This window comes from Lotus japonicus, chromosome 5 (assembly GCF_012489685.1).
Source record: "Lotus japonicus ecotype B-129 chromosome 5, LjGifu_v1.2".
In the NCBI taxonomy this organism is placed as follows: domain Eukaryota; kingdom Viridiplantae; phylum Streptophyta; class Magnoliopsida; order Fabales; family Fabaceae; genus Lotus; species Lotus japonicus.
The window spans coordinates 46,224,113-46,243,551 of NC_080045.1; the positions used below are offsets into that span (position 1 = coordinate 46,224,113).

Sequence of the window (19,439 nt, forward strand, 5' to 3'; positions counted from 1 at the left end):
AAATACAACCGTCCCCAAAGAGATAAAAAAACAGCAACACCGGAAACAAACCAACCAACTCCTAAAGACAACCACCTACCCCTAAACCCATATATGACTACTTATCGTCGGATTTCCTTTATGGACGCTCCATCAACGTTAAATATAAAAATAACACTAAACGGGGAACCCAACTAATGTTTTTGCGCGCAGGTATAGTCCTTGATATTCTTATGTTATCAAATTCAATGACAAATTGCTCCATACTATAAGGAAAAACGGTCCATACACTCTTCACCCACCAAATCCAACGACTCACATGATAATTCCATATGCGGTACAATTTTAAGCACATATTTACATTTTTTTGTACAATTGTTATATATGTATGCTTCTTATAAAGCTTTTGTCATTTGTAAATGGTTAGGGCACTTCTTGTGCTTCCCATTAATTCATGGTGCATGCTTGGGTGCCCGTAAATTCAAGTGAGTGTATGCTACAGGAGTGAGGTGAACCAATAATATATGAACACTTAATATGACAAGTGTTGACTAGGTCATTTTTTACATTATTCATGATATGACCCTAGCTGAATTATAGCTTGCTAAATTTGCCCTCACCCTTTTTAATAATTATGTATGTATGTTTTACCACTATTAATATAACGTCTTACCATGTATTGAGATTAGGGTGTCCATCAAATTCGTGGGTTGTGTTGGTTCTTCCCTGTGTGCACACCGTGAAGATTTGTTCGTTCTTCCTTGTGGTTTGCGTTCAGTCGTTTCCTTCCTTGTCTTCGTCGTTCAGCGCCGTGCTCCCTCTTCTTCCATTTATGTTTGACATCTACAGGTATGTTTGTCTTCTTTTTTTGTTTGATTTTGATGGGAAATTCGACTTTTATAACCCTAATTGTTAGGATTTGGGAAAATTCGAATTTGGGGAAATTTTGAAACCCTAATTTGATTGTTGGTTTCTCTATTTCTTCAATTTTGTTAGATAACATGTCATGGTTAATTAATTTTGTTTCATCCCTAATTATTCTTTCCCTAGTTTTTTAGAGAACATATTAGTTTTGTTTCATCCCCATGAGTTTTTGAGAGAACATATTAGTTTTTGAGGAATGAGTGAAGTACGAATAACTCCTCCACATCAATCTTGATGAACTCAACATCTATGTATTTTGCTGCAAAGTCTTTACCAATTCTATTAATTGAAGTGTGGTTCTGGACCTGATTTGCTTACTGGAACCATTGTGCTGCTCCTTTTAGACAGTGACCCTTACAATTGAACTTTTATTCTTATTAATCAGAATCAAATGGAAAACATTAGTTGATCCTACAATAAAATAAACTAATATCCATTTCAATTTGATGGACTCTAAATGGCTCTTAAAATAACAAGAAACCAATGTCTGGTTTGACCAACTTCAAGTGTTTGGCCATTCATGCTCTGAAAAATAACAAACTCATAATCAACTTGTAAATAAAAATCTCCAAGTTTCTCAAATTAAAGCACATAATATGTATGTATTTTGTAAGCTACATTGAAAAGATAAATAAAAGTTCATCTTTTAGTTTCTTCTAATGGTTTGAGGGCATACAACATAATCTACTCTCATGTTATGATATTTTAGTTACCAGTGAGGTATGTTACCTATATGCAAGTTGTTATAAGTAAAGCTCCTTTCATGTTCGTGAGATTGGTGTCTATCAGTGCAATGCCATAATTATCCAAAGACTCCACCAATTTTTTGAAACTCCCCCTCTTGCTCTCGATGATCATCTTGACCCACATTTTATTCCTATTAATTTTTGTCACATGTAACTTTTCCTGTATAAAGAAATAGAAACAAGTTTACTAATACTTGCATTTATATAGGAATTTCATTCAGTTAATGAAAGAAAAAAATTGTAGATAACTTGTACTCTTCATTTCTTCATCTATTCTACAGGATCAAAATCATCTATCTTTGGCTTTGTTACTTCTTTTGAGGCTACTTCCGTCTCCTGAAGTAGCTCTCGGGTGAGGCTCTCAACTTGATGTTGCAACTCCTTGACATAAGTGATTGCATTGTCAATAATCGTTGCTTTGTTCATCTGGAACCATAATTAAGATCCACAAACAATTTCAATTCCATTAATTGTTGAGAAAGTCAATCCAATTAAGAACATGAATAATTGTGATAGAGTATTTCCAACATTGTTTCCTCCATTGCCTTTTGTTAGTTAACACTGGAGTTTGTCCTCGTTGTGTCTCCTTTTGCTTCTTGATCAGTTTTTCCTTACTTAGCTTTTCTAATACTTGTTTTTTTTTTGGAAAAATGAAATGTTAATATAAATATAAGTCAAGTTACAGACTTGGATAAAAACAGATCAAGAACCTCCAAGCAAGTTCAAGACCGCAACAAACACCTACAAGCTCAATGAGCAGCCAAAATGAGATATAGAGACTGAGATAAGCATCCCAAGTACAGGCACAAGAGCTATTCTCAAAAAACACACTCAAACATCGCCCCTCCTCTCCTCTAAAAGCACCCAAATAGGATCAGAGATTTCACACCCCTTGTTTGCTAAAGAATCTGCCTCAGTGTTACCTTCCCTATAAGTGTATCTTATTCCCAGGCAATTTACTTCTTTCATCAGGATATCGATTTGGTTTAGTTCATTGATAAGCTTCCATGGTCTTTTCTCTCTTGATTCGACCCACCCTATTGCAACTGTGGCATCACTCTCAATGATCACATTTCTGAAGAAGAATTGTTGACAGAATATTAGCCCATGAAGAATCGCTTTTACCTCTGCCTCATAGGCCCAGCCATAGCCAATTCCAAGTGCAAAGTACCCCAAGAATTTCTTGTTTGAATCCCTGACTACACCACCTATCCCACTGATACCGGGGTTCCCTTTGGATGCGCCATCAACGTTACATTTTAATATCCCGATGTCTGGAGGTATCCATGATACAAGCCGAGGTACAGTAGGAGGTGAAGGGATTTTAAAAGTTCCCAAGTTCCTTGCAAGATGATCTGCGTTAAGAGGACAACTTGGCCAAGAGTTTTTTATCCACCATGTGGTTCTCATCATGAACATGTCTTCAACCTCTTGCATTTGCACCCTTTTACCTCTGAAGATGATGTTGTTCCTTTCCAGCCATAATGACCATACAATGGCATAAGGAAAGATAGACCATATTATTTTGTCCACCCCTGAGGCTATGTAATTCCATTCATCAAACAGAACCAGCAGCGAGTTTGGTATTGACCAGGAAATACCTTCTCTTCTAAAAATATTGTACCAAATTCTGCTTACCTGTGGACATTGAATGAAGATATGATCAGTTGTTTCCATCTCCATATTGCAAAAGCAGCAGAATGTGGTGTCTTCGGGGACTACTCCTCTCTTCCATAGGTTCATCTTCGTGGCCAGCTTATTGTGGCAGGCTTGCCATCCCAGTAGACTAACCTTTGGTGGTACTAGTTTTCTGATCTGATCTAGAACTTTGAATTCCACCTCTTCTTGAACATTTTCAGCAACCCAGTAACATAGACCTTTGACAGTGAAAAAACCATTCCCGCTCCCACACCAGATTATTATATCTGCTGAATTTGTTGCAGGAATTCTGGCATTAATCATATTCATGAACTCATAGTAGGCTTCTAACTCCCAGCCCAGAAAATTCCTTCTGAAAGGAATATCCCAATGCCATTTATCCCTCACAAACAAACCAACTTCTGCTATGTATGCTGTTTTGTTTGTACACAATGCAAAAATTCGTGGGAATTGGAAAGACAGCGGCTTGTCTCCAGTCCAGGGGTCCAGCCAGAAACTGATGTTAGTTCCATCACCCACCCCACACATTAGTTGATCTTTGAAACCTATAGTTATCAAAGAATCTTCCTTGAGTACAGCCCCAATGTCTTTCATGATAGCTGAAAGCATACCTTCCTCTTCCATTACAGTGTGTAGAAATAATCTTTTGCTGTCCTAGTTGTATTTCCTTGCAATTACTCTTCTCCACAGGCAATTAACTTCTGAACCATATCTCCATGCCCATTTTAATAGAAGTGCTTTGTTTTTCCAGTCTAAGTGCCCTAATCCAAGGCCACCTTTGTCTTTTGATTTGCATACTAAGTCCCAAGGAACCCAAACCATTTTCTTTCCTCTCTCTTCTCTCCCCCATAGGAATGCTCTGTATATTTTCTCCACTTCCAATATGATGCCTTTTGGTGCTTTAAACAAACTCATCCAAAACACTGGAATAGAGTTAAGGGCAGCCTTTAGGATGGTCAATCTTCCACTTAAAGATATATATTTAGAGTTGTAGGATCTTCCTTTCTTCCTCAGATTTTCAATCATTGGCTCCCAAAAAGACAGTCTTCTTGGGTTCCCACCTAGGGGTGCTCCTAGATAGGTGATTGGTAAAGCTCCCACTGACCATCCATATACTTGTGCTGCTCTTGTTACCTCAGAAGGATCCACATTGCATCCAATGAGCACTGATTTATCCATATTTAGTCTCAAACCCGAGGCAAAAAGAAAGGCAAACAAGGCATGGCATAAGAGCTCTAATTGCTTGTCATCTTGTTCACTTTACTCTTGATTTCTGCATCCATCTGGATTCTTCTATTCTGTACCCTTCCCACAAACCGCTTAAAACTTGACTCCTCTTAGTTCGCACCTCATCAGACATGCCTTCCGTCTCAATCTTTTCCATGATGGATTGTAGTTCACATTCCAGAGCCTTGATCTTTTCTTCAGTGTGAGTGGAGGAGTGTCATTTCCACTATTTAATTTTCTTTTTCAGTTCTTTGAACTTGTTTTGTAATATGTACCCTGACCAACCCTGAACAGCATTGGAATTCCACCATCCATGGATCAATCTATCAAAATCATTGTCAAGCAGCCAATTGTTATAGAACATGAAGGGTTTCGGTCCTGCATTGTACTGCCCCAAGGCTAAAACGACTGCTCTGTGATCGAAGAGGCCCCAACTTTCTACTCGCTGTGTAGGTTCCTCAAAAGATGTCCAGGAATCTTCATTCAGCAACCAGCAATCAATCCTGCTCCAGACTCCACCGTTCCTTGAACTGAACCAAGTAAAATCTGAGTTCTGTAGAGGTAGATCTATCAAGTGCCAATCATTTACAAAATTGGAGAATGAAGCATCATTTCCTCCCAGTCTTCCACTCCTATCTTCTGAGTTCAGGGTAGCATTGAAATCCCCTCCTATTACCCAACCACAGTCCGAATTGCTGAGAATAGTCCCCAATTCCAGAAACAATGTTTCTCTTTCCAATTCAGTATTTGGCCCATAAATGTTCCCAATCACCACCGTGGCATTGATATTTTTATCTCTAACCACAATAATTACATACCTTTCACCTTTAATTGTTTGTAGTAGGGTAAAGGCTGACGGTTTCCACAGCGTTAAGAGGCCCCCTGCTGATCCTCTTGTCGGAACCACAACAAACTAAAAATTCAAAGCTTTGGAAAAATTAAGAGCTAGCTTCTCCTTCTGGGGATCCAGTTTTGTTTCCTGCATCAGTACTAATTCTGGTTGTGCCTTCTTCACAAATTCCTTGACTTCCCGTCTCTTCTCTGCACTGCCCAATCCCCTGACATTCCAAGAGATCCACTTCCGCTCCATATCTAGGTTCAGCTACGGGGAGAAATGCTCCAAGATCATTTTCCAGCGAGGAAATCGCTCCTCATCAGGTCCCTCAAACTCCAAGCCAAGAACTTTGCCCAGTAACCAAACCTTTGAACTCCTCGTCAGGTAGCGACCAGGGCCCCTACTTCCCTCAGAACAATCCTTGCGTGCCTCCACTGGAGTTGTGCCTGAAGAAGGAGTCTTAGGTTTCCTACCACTTCTCTTTGATGTGGGTTGCGCGCAAGACACTTCCTTCGAAGGTTGTGCCACCAGGTTGGTGTTTCTCACTTTCCTGGGTCTCCCCCTTTTCTTCTTTGGTGAAATAGTTGAGGATTCCAAATCACCCACGTTTGAGGGAACGGGTGTAGAAAGGGCATGACTAGATGGGGAGTCACCACCAGAGATTGGAGCCCATGTTGGTAGTGGCCCAATGAAATATGTTCTTTGTTGGGTAAATGGCTCGCAGACCCTTTGGCCTGGCCCAATAATGCTCCAGTTCCTAATATCGTTTCCAGGAATAGCCAAAGGTTGACTTTGTTCCCTTCCCACCAGCCTAAAGATCCCTGTCCCCTTAAAGCTTATTTCAAGGTCACGTGCTCCCCCAAGAATAACCTTAAAGTCTGATGAGAAACTAGTCCAGAGTCTTCCCAGTCCAATCAGAACTGAAAAAAGCTTATTGTTATCCCCTGATTTTATAATTATCTGCTCGTTGTCCAATTTGCACCAATGAGCGTCATTTTCCTTCTGCCCAAGTTCAAAAAAATTTCCCAAGGCTGTATTATTGGTCCACCCGCCAACTGTCCCATCTCTGCACAGCGTGCTTTCAGTTGCAAAGGTCTCTATCTCCTGACAAGGTGGCGTCCCCGCTTACAAAGCTTCCGACGACTCCTGCTCCGGCCAAACATCATCCCTTACACCATCGGATTCCTCCACGACAGTTCCCTCGGATGCAGGGGACACATTCGGAGTTCCATTGCTTGAGCAATCCGCGCTCCAAAGCAAGTTTTTCAATTGTTCATCAGTTTGACCCAAACCTTCACCTTCCATGATTACATTGATGGCTTGATCCTCAAATCGAATTGCCACTTGCCTTGTTTATGGTGAGTTGTTATTTTAAAAAATGTTTAGGGTGAATTCAGAAAATACTATATTTAGTAGTGCATGTTTCAAAAATTATTCTAAGATTGATTGTAGAGTCAAAATCAATTATGGGAAGAAGCTTTTGCGAAAAATCAACCACAAAATGGCCTAAAGTTTGCGTGCTATTTATGGACTATGAAGTGCTTATTAGTATAATTTTTCCTGATATCTTTGCTTTATTGAAGGACCTGTACGCAATTGATATAATGGTCCTAACCAATAAATGATTCAAGGTAGTGGAGGTTATGTTGGGATACAAAGTGAGGATAGAAGTAGTATGACTGAAGAAGCGAGGTAGGAACTGATCCACTTGATTGTTGCTGAAATCAACATAAGGGAGAAAATCACATTGATTGTTGTTTTAGGAATCCTTGTACTAGTTATTTTTATGTGTTTATTGTTGGTTATTAAAATGCAATTTAATCCCGATGCTATTGGTGTGAATTTGGAGATTGCAAAGTTGTTCAGACTTAATGAAATTGTGATTTGAGATAGTTGTTTTAATTTTGTGTTCAAAAGTTTTAGATTTACAGTTACGTGTAGGAATAAAATATTAATTCTTTGGCTTAAGCTGACAATTTCATAATATTGGTATGTATACAAGAGGAAACACATGCATATCAAAGAAGAAGTTAATTACAGCAGAGGCTAAGCTAAGCGCAAGAGGAAACACAACCATATCATATGTGGGAGAGTAAAGTTCGAAAATTTTGGTACTAAGCCTCTCATGTGGGAGAGTAAAGGTTGAAAATTTGCTATCATGTTTGACTGGATTCTTAAGTACTTAAGCTGATATATGAAGGAGACTTGAATTTGGCTTTAGTTTTTATTTTTTGAACGTGAATTTGGTTTTAGTTGATTCCATCATTATTGTTTTTTGTTTATTTGTACTAGTTGTCTAGGTTTTATGCTTTTAACTTACTACTTTATTTAATTATGTGAAAAAAACAAAATAGATGATACATTTAAGTAAGAATAAGGCAAAATAATGATGATGCCTTTAAAATAACAAAAAAGATGTTGCCTTCAAAAACCTTTCCCAGTTTTAATGCTTCTAATTCTCTACAATAGGTTCTTTACGCTGCTTTTCATCATCCATTAAGCATAGCACCAAAAAATCATTCATTAGCCATTCAATTTTTGTTATGTCAAACAAAAATAGCTAAACACCAAAAACAATTATCCTTTAGGATTAATTGGTAAGATTCCAAAAGCAAATATAATATTTAAATCAAAAGAAAATAACTTATACTTAAATATGAGCCATAATTTAAAAGACCATCATATATTGTAATTAAGGTGCAGGCATAAACCAAAATAGATCAAACTAAATTTAAAAAATGACCCGCAAACAAAATGGTCAATAGTACTTAAGGTACAAGCATAAACTGAAATAGCGCAAACTAAAATTTAAATATGACCCGCAAACAAAATGGTCAATAGTACTTAAGATTGTCAACCAAACATGGCATAAAAAAGAAACCCATTATGCGCAAAATAAAAACAATAGTAAACTCTATACCTTCTAGTTTCAAGGATATCTGCACTTCTTAATAAAATTCATTGATTTTTTAATAAGATCATTCTTTGCTGTGTTGGAGGGATGAAGGGCCAAATCCAATGCAAGCTTCAATCTCGCATCCGGTTGAACCTGAAATTGTTATAAACAATTTGATGTGCACTACATTTAAGCATAAACTATGTAACTAGTTACGGATTGTTGTATTCTACCTCAATTTTGTATCCACTTCTCCCTTTATTTTCCATCCATTGAGCAACCCATATACCACAGTCATTTCTAAAATAATGTCAGAAAATTGAGGTAAGCAATCATATATGTCCAATTTTGGTTGGAAATTATATACGTCAAGCATGTTTGAAAATTTTAAAATTACCTGCCATCCTTTTGCAAGCCTACACTATCAAGAACCACAATTTTGAACTCAAAAATTTTTTGTCGTGCTGATGTTTCGTACTCATACTAAGACTGGTCAGAAAACATCAGTTGTAGATACACAGCATGGGTTACAAAATGATTAGACTTAGAATGATAATTTTATTGGTATGGTTTAATAAACATATTTATTATGATTATAAATACCAGAATTTTGATTTGGAAAACCCTTATGTCAATTATGTCAGGAGTTGGAAATGAATCCAGGAAAACCAATTATTTCCTCAAAAGGTCCACCACAAGAAGGTACCAGTGCATATTATCATTATTTACTGGCAAAAAAATCTACAAAATATGGTAAATTAATTATTGTGAGAAATTTGTTAAAGCAGATTAATTTTGAAAGTATTTAGGGTTTAGAATTCTCCATAGTTTTTTTTTTTGAAATATTAAATATTATTAGAATAAGCAGTCATGGTACAGACTAGAAAAGAAAGGCAGATCATGAGCCTATAGGCAAGCTCAAGACAGAAACAACCAAATACAATGTTTAATTAAGTCATGGTATTATAAAACCGAGGCAGGGTATTACATCCCTGTAAAAAAACGCAGACAGCTAGTCTCAATTAACATCCTCAATCATCGACCCTCCTCTCCTCTAAAAGCACCCAAATAGAATCGGTGATTTCACACCCCTTATTTGCTAGAGAATCTGCAACAGTGTTACCTTCCTTGTAGGTATGTCTTATTCCCAGACAATTGACTTCTTTCGATCATCAATATATCAATTTGATTTAGCTCGTTGATCAGCTTCCACAATCTTTTGTCTCTTGATTCAACCCACCCTATAGAATTCTCCATAGTTGATCTCACCTTGGTAACGAAGTCAAGTTTCCCCATATAATCTTGTTGGTCATTCTGTTTCAGACTAGTTGGAGGTGCATTCCAAGATAGTACAAATTTCTGTGGAAAACATAGCAAAAAAATAGTTTCAAAATTTTTCAAGTTTAAGAAAAAGTAGAGTTGTAATTAAATTCAGAAAGTAGAACTTACAGCAAATGTAGTTGGTAGAAACCAATCAGATGGGTATTGATGGTTCAACCGCTCATCGTGTGTCAACATGCACACAACTAAATTAAGAATCTACTGGATAACAATTAAAATTACAAATCATGAATTCATATATTACAATTTATTTAAAATTCTCACCTCCTGTTCAACAAGACCCCTTGTTTTTAAGCACATCATATTCTTTCGAGTCCCAAAAGTTTTACCACTCAACGGTTTGATGAATAACTTCAGCCTACATATTGTTGAACATTATTGAAATTAAAAACAACAAAAAAATTATGTACAATGTTAGCTCTTAATAATAGACTTACATGTCAGATTAATCAATGTTTGTTGTCTTAAAAATGTATAAGGCCACAGCTGCTTCAGTACAGTTCAAAGCGAAAATATTTCTTGGTCCAAACATTGCAGTTAATTAACCACTACAAAAAATAATAGGGTGCTCATGTGTATGGGTTGGAGCATAAAGGTAACAATAAACATAATAGTTTAATAACAAAACTGATTGAAAAAAATACATACTTCAGGAGCCCAAAATGAGTCTTCAGGTGCTGTTTCAGGAGGAGTGAATAGTTTCTTAACCAATCTTTTATCTTTTTCCATAGTTATGTCATCAGTCCCAGTAAACAGTCTTCTTTGGTCACTCCCAGAGTTCATAAACTTTTGAAGAATAGCTTCAGTTTCAGCCATCCTTTCAATGTCACAAGTAGGCGTGTCATACGGAGTATTTTGGTGAGAATTTCTTAACCAAGCTTGACTCAACACACCAACAACAATGATGACTTTTTCCATATTTGAGTTCAAAGCGTTGAATTGATCAGTAACATCCTGAAAATCTAGAAAAAGAAAGTTGAACATTTTTTTTTTGAAAAACCAAAAGGAAATATTATAGATATAGCTAGATTGGAAAAACAAAATAATAGTCATTGATAATAAAAAAAGTAATGCCTAATGAATAACCCATGCATCAAGAACAAGAATTTTGTTTTCAATGTTCGATATGCATAAATAAAGGGAGATCATCAGATTAATAGTAAGAAAGCAATATGGAATGACATTTTCTTCCAGATTAATTTCAGATATATTCACATGTTTTTTGCACACAGAAAAATTACAAAATTTTGACATTTTCTTCCAGATTAAATGAAATGATAAGGATGTATTCAATCTAAAACTTACGGTGGTGAGATGGACGATGACTGAATGTTGCTTCTCTTTTTGTTGACTGTTAGGGCTACCTTTTCCACCACCTTGTCTGTTATCAGGAGATGTAAATGACTCACAGTCTCTCGAATATGGTTGTTTTCTCATGCCACCCCTTCTTTTCAATTTTCCTTTCCTAGCCATAGCAATCAATGAAGAAAAGGGAGAATAGGATGCAAAGGAGAATGATAAAGTTGAATCTATTTGGGGCTTATTATCTGGTGGGTGGTAGAATGGGGGCAACCTTATAAGATTCCTCTTCAATTTGAAAGCCTTCATCATAGAGTTCCTTCTGGTGACCATTATTCCAATTCCAATTTAATTATCCGTTCATTTAGCATTGTTTCCCTGACTATTTAAAAAAAAACATAGGTCAACCAATATGGACCACCAAAAATTAAGCAACAAAGATAAATATGTATGTGAAAGTTGTCGTGGAAGTCAATGTTAAATGAATATGAATCGAAGAGCATTTAAAAAAAAGATGTATACAAAAGAAATGGAAATTGAATTATGTTAAAAGAACTATAATAAATAAATAAATACATAATTAAAAGTAAGTAGTGGTGATGGTGGTAGACGGTGGTCATAGTGGTGGTGGTGGGTAGTAACGATGGTGGTGATAGTAATGGTGGTGGTCGATAGTAATGGTGGTGGTGGTGATAGTAGTGGTGGTCGATAGTAACTATGGTGGTGGACACTGGTGGTGATAGTAGAGGTGGTTGCTAGTAGCGGTGGTGATAGTGGTAGTGGTGGTGGTGGTGGAGGAGGTAGTGGTGATAATAGAGTAATAGAGTATAATAATGGTGATGAACATGTTTAGGTCTCAGGCTATACCAAATAATTTACAAATTGTTAAAACCTTTCAAACATTGACTTCTGCTTCATGAATTGAGAATACATTCCTTTACAAAAATATAGTAGTAGTTGTAGTGGTAGTGGTAGTGGTAGTTGTAGTGGTAGTGGTAGTGGCAGTGGTAGTGGCTTCAATGATCTATGGCGTAAGCAGAAATGGAATGAGTGGCATTGGCTATTCTAGCGTAGATAGAAGCTTGATGGCTTCAATGATCTTTGGCGTAAGCAGAAATGGAATGAGTAGCATTGGCTATTCTGGATCAAGTAGAAATGAGCTTCCTATGCCTAAGGTCAAACCTCTGCATGAACATTTTGTACCCTCTGGTACTATTTTGCCTGAATCATTGCCTGCTAAAGTTGTTAAACCCTCTTGTAAAAAGGGAACTCCTTCTATGCTTAAATTTCATGCTCAAATCCCTTTATATTATCATGTTGAGAAACTCAAGGTCATCAGAACCTCTGGGGTAACTAACAAGAAAGGACCCAGAAAATGGGTACCTAAGGATAAGATTATTTATGTTGCAGATATCCTTGATCGCTCCACTGAAACACCAATCATGGTATCTGGACAGTGGATGCTCGCGTCACATGACGGGAGAAAGGCGTATGTTCCAAGAGCTAAAACTTAAGCCTGGAGGCGAAGTTGGCTTTGAAGGCAATGAGAAGGGTAAAATTGTTGGTTCTGGTACTATTGGTGTTGATAATAGTCCATGCATTGATAATGTTCTGTTGGTAGATGACTTAAATCATAACTTATTGTCTATAAGTCAATTAGCTGACAAGGGTTATGATATAATCTTCAATCAAAAGTCTTGCAGGGCTGTAAGTCAGATCAATGGCTCTGTTCTGTTTAACAGCAAGAGGAGGAACAACACTTATAAGATCAGACTATCTGAGTTGGAGACTCAGAAGGTAAAGTGCCTTCTGTCTGTTAATGAAGAGCAATGGGTATGGCATAGACGGTTAGGGCATGTCAGTATGAGAAAGATTTCTCAGCTGAGTAAGCTTGACCTTGTCAGGGGCTTACCCACTCTGAAGTTCTCTTCAGATGCTCTTTGTGAAGCATGTCAGAAAGGCAAATTTACAAAAGTCTCCTTCAAGGCAAAGAATGTTGTTTCCACCTCAAGGTCGTTGGAACTTCTGCATATCGACCTTTTTGGACCAGTGAAAACTGAGTCTATAGGTGGCAAAAGATATGGGATGGTCATTGTTGATGACTATAGCCGCTGGACATGGGTAAAATTTCTATCCCGCAAGGATGAGTCTCATTCTGTGTTCTCTACCTTTATGATTAAAGACAACAACATTTATCGATCTCAAGCCATACATGGGGTTGTTTAAATTACTCATCATGAGAAAGTTTGGGTTAAATAACTCATTGTTCAATAACATTGAAGTTAAGTGAATTAGAATTTTTATATTTTATTTATTGATTAATTTATAAAAAATCATATTTATCCATTGAGTTGTGGATTAATAACTCACACGGGTCATTTATACAACTCGTCATCTTCTATCCTACAATTGAAGGATTTGAGATCACTGTTCATGCACCAACTTTTTTTTTGGTATGGGAGAGTAGTGGGCTGGGCCTATTGAGTAATATGTTGGCCCCTTTCACTGTTATTCATTCGCCTCTGTTGTTCCTCTTCGCGTAGGCATATCGTCATCTTCCTTCTCGCGTAGCCACGGTTCACGCTGCAGATCTAAGTGCCTACGCCATGGACCCCTAGATCGGCTATACTTTTCTCTAGCTTTAACCTTCGAAAGTTCACCTATTTCCTTGCATGATTCTAGCTTCGATGCACTCTACAGTGATCTATGATCTACACCCTAGCACTGCATTACCCAGCAATCCTATTCTCTGTTCATCCCTTTCTAGGCTGCACGATAGATTTCTTTTCTTCCTCCTCCTGCTAGCACTTACAGACCTACAATTTGCGTCATTGGCACAGCTACATATGCTCTGTTTCGTAGCTTCCTCAGCTGGATTCCCGCACATAGTTTCGTAGCTTCCTCTCCTTCTCTCCATGCTATCTGGCTCCAGTTGCACGCAGTCCCCTTATAAATGGGGTGTGTTTCAGTTGTTGCTTACATTTTGTAGTTCTTTCATCTCTGTATGTGGGTTTGGTTATATAGTGTTTCAACCAGTTTTGAAATTCTGGTTCGTGCACAGGACAGATGTCGAACGCGATGTTGGGACAATCAGTTCGACAATTGCACAACAGTACAGAAATTAAGCCACAATGTTTAATACAGTAGAAACAGCACAGTAGCAACAATATAACAATAAAGAACACAGAGGATTGGTAACCCAGTTCGGTGCAACATCACCTACATCTGGAGGGCTTCCACCCAAGAGAAAGATAATCCACTATTATAGAGAATCAAGTACAAAAAGGTCTTAACAGAACTGCCCCAGTTCCCAGCCTTTCTACCTATTCCTACCCGTGGTTTATTACTTAGGTCTCCCCCTAAGTATGAGAACCCCCTCTCACTTTCTCTCACAGTCACTGCCACAGTGATTGGTCTCTTACACACAGGAGTATAAACGATCTCAAGATCAAACACATATTTGAAGAGATTACAACTCAACTAAACAAACCAACTCTAAGCCATATGATTATCAATGGAGGCAGTAGAGTGGTGTACAAAATAACAGAACAAGGACTCACAAAACAAAACCCTAAAAACCCAATCCTTGGGTGCCCAAGGCACACTTTGCAACTAGGGTTAAGCCTCCTTAAATAGGCTTTCTTCTGGTCTTGATCTTCAATGGGCTTGCACGAAAATAGAGTCCATAAAACAGATCTGGAACAAATCTTTTAAACCAGTAACAAATCTTATCAAATAAGATTTGAACAAAAGATAACATCTTTCACAATTTAAACCAAATCAAATCTTCTTCAACAGATTTGATTCCACTATATTATATTCCAGATAACAAATAGAAGCTTCTTCAATAACCTTAACTTGATTATCACGAAAGCCATCCAAAGCTTCTAGAAAAATCAGCCAAACACACAGCAGATCCGCAGGACAAATGTCACAGCACGATGTTACAACATCTGCTTCGACATCAGGTTGTTTTTGAAAAAATGCAGACAACCAAAAGTAACAACAAGTTTGTTGATCTATTGAGTCTTAATTTGTTTACTTGTTCAGTGTTAATGTGTATTGACTAATTTGTTTACTCCATTTTTTCCAGTTTTGTCATGGATTCTCCCTTTGATCTTCTTTCCATGTTGTCTGGAATTTTAATTTGACTCATGTATATTTTGTTTCATTGGTAAAGGGTAAAAGGCTTCAAAGTAAGGTAATTGTTATGTTCCAAATTGCTTGCTCATTTCCTTTATCCTCACCCCTTCCATATTTCCATTCTATATTCTTGCTCAATGTGTATAACCCAATTGCTTTGGTTTTCGTTCAGATGTGGAAAAGATAGAAAATAGGACTGAGTAAAATAGTGAGTAAAAGAGCTTTCAGTTGTTTGCTTCAGCTACCTCCAGCCACAAAGTGTGCCAGAGAAGGAACAGAGGCAGAAGCAGAATCGAAAGCAGGGTCCAAGTCACCCATTTGGTGTTGTTTACTTCTCACAACAGAAGAGGAAAGTTCCTGATGCAACAGGCCCTCTTCATAACCGTTGAGTCAGGGCTTGATGATTTTGTTTGCCTATTAGTAAAGTGAGAAGGAGTCAAAGTTGGAAAATGGGATGTTAAATTCTGTAGAGGAACTATTAAAATTCTTTGAAGCATTTTGTCAACCATGGTTGGATGTTAGGAGGGTGTGGGATGTTGTTTTATTCAAGACAAGTAGGCCAATATTTGCTACTTATAACATGTTTGGATCAGCTTATTATTTCACATAATCAATTATGGCACGCACAAGCTTCTCCCCGTAATTCTACTCTTGGACTGGGCGAGACCCCAGGGTCTCTCGCCCAAGGGCATCGGCCTTAGGCAGGGAGCGCGCCAGGGGTTTGGGCTTCTCTCCCCAAGGCCCAACTAGCCCATTAAGGTACAATAGAGGCGCCAAGCCCAACTCAACACCTATAAATAGGGGACGGTTACCAATTGTAAAGGACTCTTGGCTCATTTGAGAAATATTCAGATTGAAATTCAGTTATTCTCTCTCTCTCTAGCGGTTAGAACTTCTCTCTCTAAAACACTCATATCACTTTCCTCACACTTTGGGTACTCTACCCCCATTCAATGTTCTTAGGATAAAACAACTCTGATCTAGATTCAATGGTAGAAGGATTTCTAAACATGTTATTAGGTGGTTGATCAGTTAGCAACCCCCACCCCCATATACTATATAGTACTGCAATCTATACATGATATGTAATTATAGCAATTTATTTCAGTTTTCTACTTATAACATGTTTGGACATTGAGTCAACTTATTATTCATCAGAATCAATTCTGATGCCGAAGCTACTCAGACAAGTTTCTCTCCGGAATTGTTTCCGGTTTAGAATTATTTGTAGAGGAATTTCCAATATGCTGTTTGGTGAATGATCAGTTACCCGTGGTTAGTACTTTCCCCCATATATTGTACTGCAATCTTAATCCATACATGATATGTAAAATTTGAATGTTCATAAGGTGGTGAAGTAAACCAGTGATGTCTACATTGTCGTTTTTTTCTTTCTTTCTTTGGCATATGTCCTTTCTTTTACTCACTATTTGACCAGCAAAGATTTCGTTTCCTTAAATGCTACTCTTTGAATAATTTACTTATTTCCCAACAATAATCACTGGTTCAATTTACTTATCTTCCCTGTACTAGATTTAATTTTATTATCTCCTTATGTGCTGATGTTATATTGGGTTATTTTATCCTAACTTGTAAGAAATTCTCTTCTACTTTCAAACTTTTGCTTTTTTTCTTTTTACTTTTTTTTTATAGTGAGTGCTGAGGAGGGAGTGAAGAAAAATATATACTCTGGTGCCACACATATAGGTTTCATTTATGCAGTATCTCTATTTTATTAGTTTAGATATTAGAACTAGGTGGGCTCATTATGCAGTATCTTTAGTGTGGAAGACATTTTGTAAACTTTCTGATTTTCTAATTTTTGGGTTAGCTCTCTACCCCCTCTCTCATGAAGAATTTCATGGACATCCATTTGCTTGGTTTGATCAGTATGTGCTCCTTTGTTTTATCCATCACATGAAGCATATCAAATTGCAACAGGACTTTACTCAGCTGGGTAGGATCAGTGCAAAGTAGTAAAATACATAGTAATTAAATAGACATTGGTTGAGAATATGATTAGCCTTCCTCACTACAGTCTCTCACATTAAGCAATAATATGTCATGAATTTTAGACTAGGGTGACAAAGCAATGCAAAAGAAGAGGATGGCAGACAAATACTAAAACTTCAACCAGAGGGTCAGAGACAAACTATTTCATTATGCAGTATCTTTTGTGCACCAAACCAACACTTATAGTACCATTATTATTACTACAAATATTAGCAAGCAACAAATGTCCAATGGTCAGGTCAGCTTTTCATTTAATTATTGGTCCATGAATTCGAATTACTCTTCTTCACATTAGGAGAAAAACAATCACATGGTAGTCTTTCATGACTTTTTTGTATTTGTTATGTTTTAAACCAATCAATAAGGGCATTATATAGTTCTTTTCATCTGAGATGTAGCTTTTTCTTTTATAAAATGAGGCATTGATACTATGGTAGTCTTTTATGGTTGTAAGACGACCCTGTTTTACTTTTAATTTGACTTTCCTTCTCTTAGTAATGTTCTAGGATCTAAATGGTAGTTCATCCTTTGAGCTAGAGTAGGAGAAAAACAATAACATGGTACTATGGTAGTCCTTCCACTGTCACAAGAAATAAGAAATAGGAAATTGGACACAAAATAAAGGTGACTACCATTTGATTTTTATTTTTGACTAAAAAGTTGACTATTATTAGACTTCTTTTGTTTCTCCTTCTACAAAATGTAAAGTGTATTTTTGTTTTTATTCACCTATATGTATAGCTTCTCCCGCTCTACCATATTTTCTTCTCATACAACTTTCAAACACATATATGCAACCTCTGACAAGTGCTGAACTTTTATAATTCTGGACAAATTTCTACTAGAAATTATTTCTTTCCAATTTTTCAATGTTACTATTGATTCATCAATGCCCTCATGGATGCATCTCTGTTTTTGTGCAAATTATTATATATTTTTCTAAAATGAGTTAGTGTTTGATTGTACACAAGGAATAATAAAGTAAATTATTAGACTCTTCTTCATTTGTTGGTTTTTGGGTTTTTTTATGGTAAACAATTTGTGATTGTTGCATGTCGAAGTTCATAGAGCATTACAAGAAGGAGCATCCAAACAACATTTTTTTCGATGTTGTGAGAAGGGGATTACATTGATTTTTTGTGTGCGTTGCAGACTTGGTTGTTTTGGAAGGTCAATGTCAATGGCTGAAGCTCAAAATCCACTTATTGGAGAAAACACTTGTGGTTCTTTGCTGAAGAAGCTGTACGTAACTTCATTCATCAATTCACCTTTGTCACTGGTGATGTACATGGTGTAAAGAATAGTGAGATTAGATTATCTTCATTCATCGTAGCCAATATGGGATGTGGTTGGTGAGAGTGATGAGGAACGAGAAAAGATGCTTCTTTAGTAAGAGTAGCAATGCTTGGATGTGTACATGAGAAAGGTTGAGCATGCTGCCAAATATAGGGTACAACTACTTCAAGCCTTATCTGATGCTAAGCTTGAGCTTTCTACTCTTCTACCAACTCTTGGTGAAAAGAGCTTTGCTGGAAATGTTGGTAACTGCTTAACTATATTTTTACATTGCCCGTATTTAACAGAACAACTACAGGCATAGCTTTGTGATGTATTTTGATAATAAAGTGGCAAACTTATTTGGTATGCATTTGTTTTTTCTTCTTCCACAGCCTAAGGACATCTCAGGAACTATGAGGAACAACTTGAAACTAAAGTACCAGTACTTGAACAGTTATGGCAACAAAAGGAAGAAAGAATACAAGAGTTCTCTGATGTACACTCACAGATAAAAAACTTTGTGGAGAGTTAGCTGAGAACTTGAACCTTAATGATTTTTTACCTGTTGTTGATAAGTCTGGCCTTTCTTGAAGAAGTTCGATGAACATCAATCTGAGTGCCAAGATCATCAATAGGATTAGGTAATTTTGTTTTAGTCTCCAATAAAGTATCAGTTGGTACCAAATTTGAAAAGACTACTTGATTTCATTCACTTAGCGGACACTTTGAGGGTCTGATTGCAATATTGATTTGGACACTAAAAGAAGATAAAAAGTAGAGGCTGCACAAAGTAATTAATTAAGAAAAATTTTTTATTTCCTTGATTATTATTAATTTTTGTCAAGATTGTTTAACTTAATATGCTTTCAAGTATTATTAATTTTCACATACTATGATTTTCTGCTGCAATATGTTCCATGTATCTTTTCAAGAAATTCCTAAGAGATCTTGTGAATTTATCAGATTTGAGCTCCTAAAATGGTGCTAACTAATGGTTTTTTTTTTCTTCATAAAGGCTGAAGTGGAAGTTGAAAGACTTGAGCAGTTTAAAGCTAGCAGGATGAAGGAAATTGCTTCCAGAAGCAAGGAGAACTCAAAG

At 36.9% G+C, this 19,439-nt stretch overlaps 1 protein-coding gene and 2 long non-coding RNA genes across 4 annotated transcripts; 2 read left to right on the plus strand and 1 right to left on the minus strand.

The window, feature by feature from the left end:
- The first annotated feature begins 413 nt into the window (after positions 1–413).
- On the plus strand, positions 414–2,224 carry LOC130718668 (uncharacterized). The gene is made up of 2 exons (XR_009012757.1): positions 414–828; positions 1,931–2,224. It is a non-coding gene; the product is annotated as an uncharacterized LOC130718668 (long non-coding RNA).
- Positions 2,225–8,906: 6,682 nt separating this feature from the next.
- LOC130718669 (uncharacterized) lies at positions 8,907–16,000 on the plus strand. Its single transcript, XR_009012758.1, has 3 exons — positions 8,907–8,968; positions 15,000–15,107; positions 15,222–16,000. It is a non-coding gene; the product is annotated as an uncharacterized LOC130718669 (long non-coding RNA).
- LOC130718667 (uncharacterized) lies at positions 9,139–11,259 on the minus strand. Of its 2 annotated transcripts, none has more exons than XR_009012756.1 (5): positions 10,913–11,259; positions 10,256–10,569; positions 10,045–10,155; positions 9,716–9,965; positions 9,139–9,625 (listed from the first exon to the last, which is right to left on the minus strand). XR_009012756.1 is itself a non-coding variant. In XM_057569290.1 (5 exons), the coding sequence occupies exons 1-3, from the start codon at positions 11,237–11,239 to the stop codon at positions 10,099–10,101; spliced, it is 690 nt and encodes a 229-aa protein (XP_057425273.1). In that variant the 5' UTR covers positions 11,240–11,259; the 3' UTR covers positions 9,139–9,625; positions 9,716–9,965; positions 10,045–10,098. The 2 variants fall into 2 exon arrangements, 1 of the variants encoding a protein (XP_057425273.1); XM_057569290.1 differs by having other exon boundaries at positions 10,256–10,561.
- Positions 16,001–19,439: the final 3,439 nt, after the last annotated feature.

Bases quoted from the DNA above. Each gene is read 5' to 3' on its own strand.
- LOC130718667 (XM_057569290.1), bottom strand. From the start codon at position 11,239: ATGGTCACCAGAAGGAACTCTATGATGAAGGCTTTCAAATTGAAGAGG. The intron at 10,562-10,912 runs GTAAGTTTTAGA...CTAGATTTTCAG, and splicing joins TCATCGTCCATCTCACCACC to GATGTTACTGATCAATTCAA. The intron at 10,156-10,255 runs GTATGTATTTTT...TATTTTTTGTAG, and splicing joins ACTCATTTTGGGCTCCTGAA to TGGTTAATTAACTGCAATGT.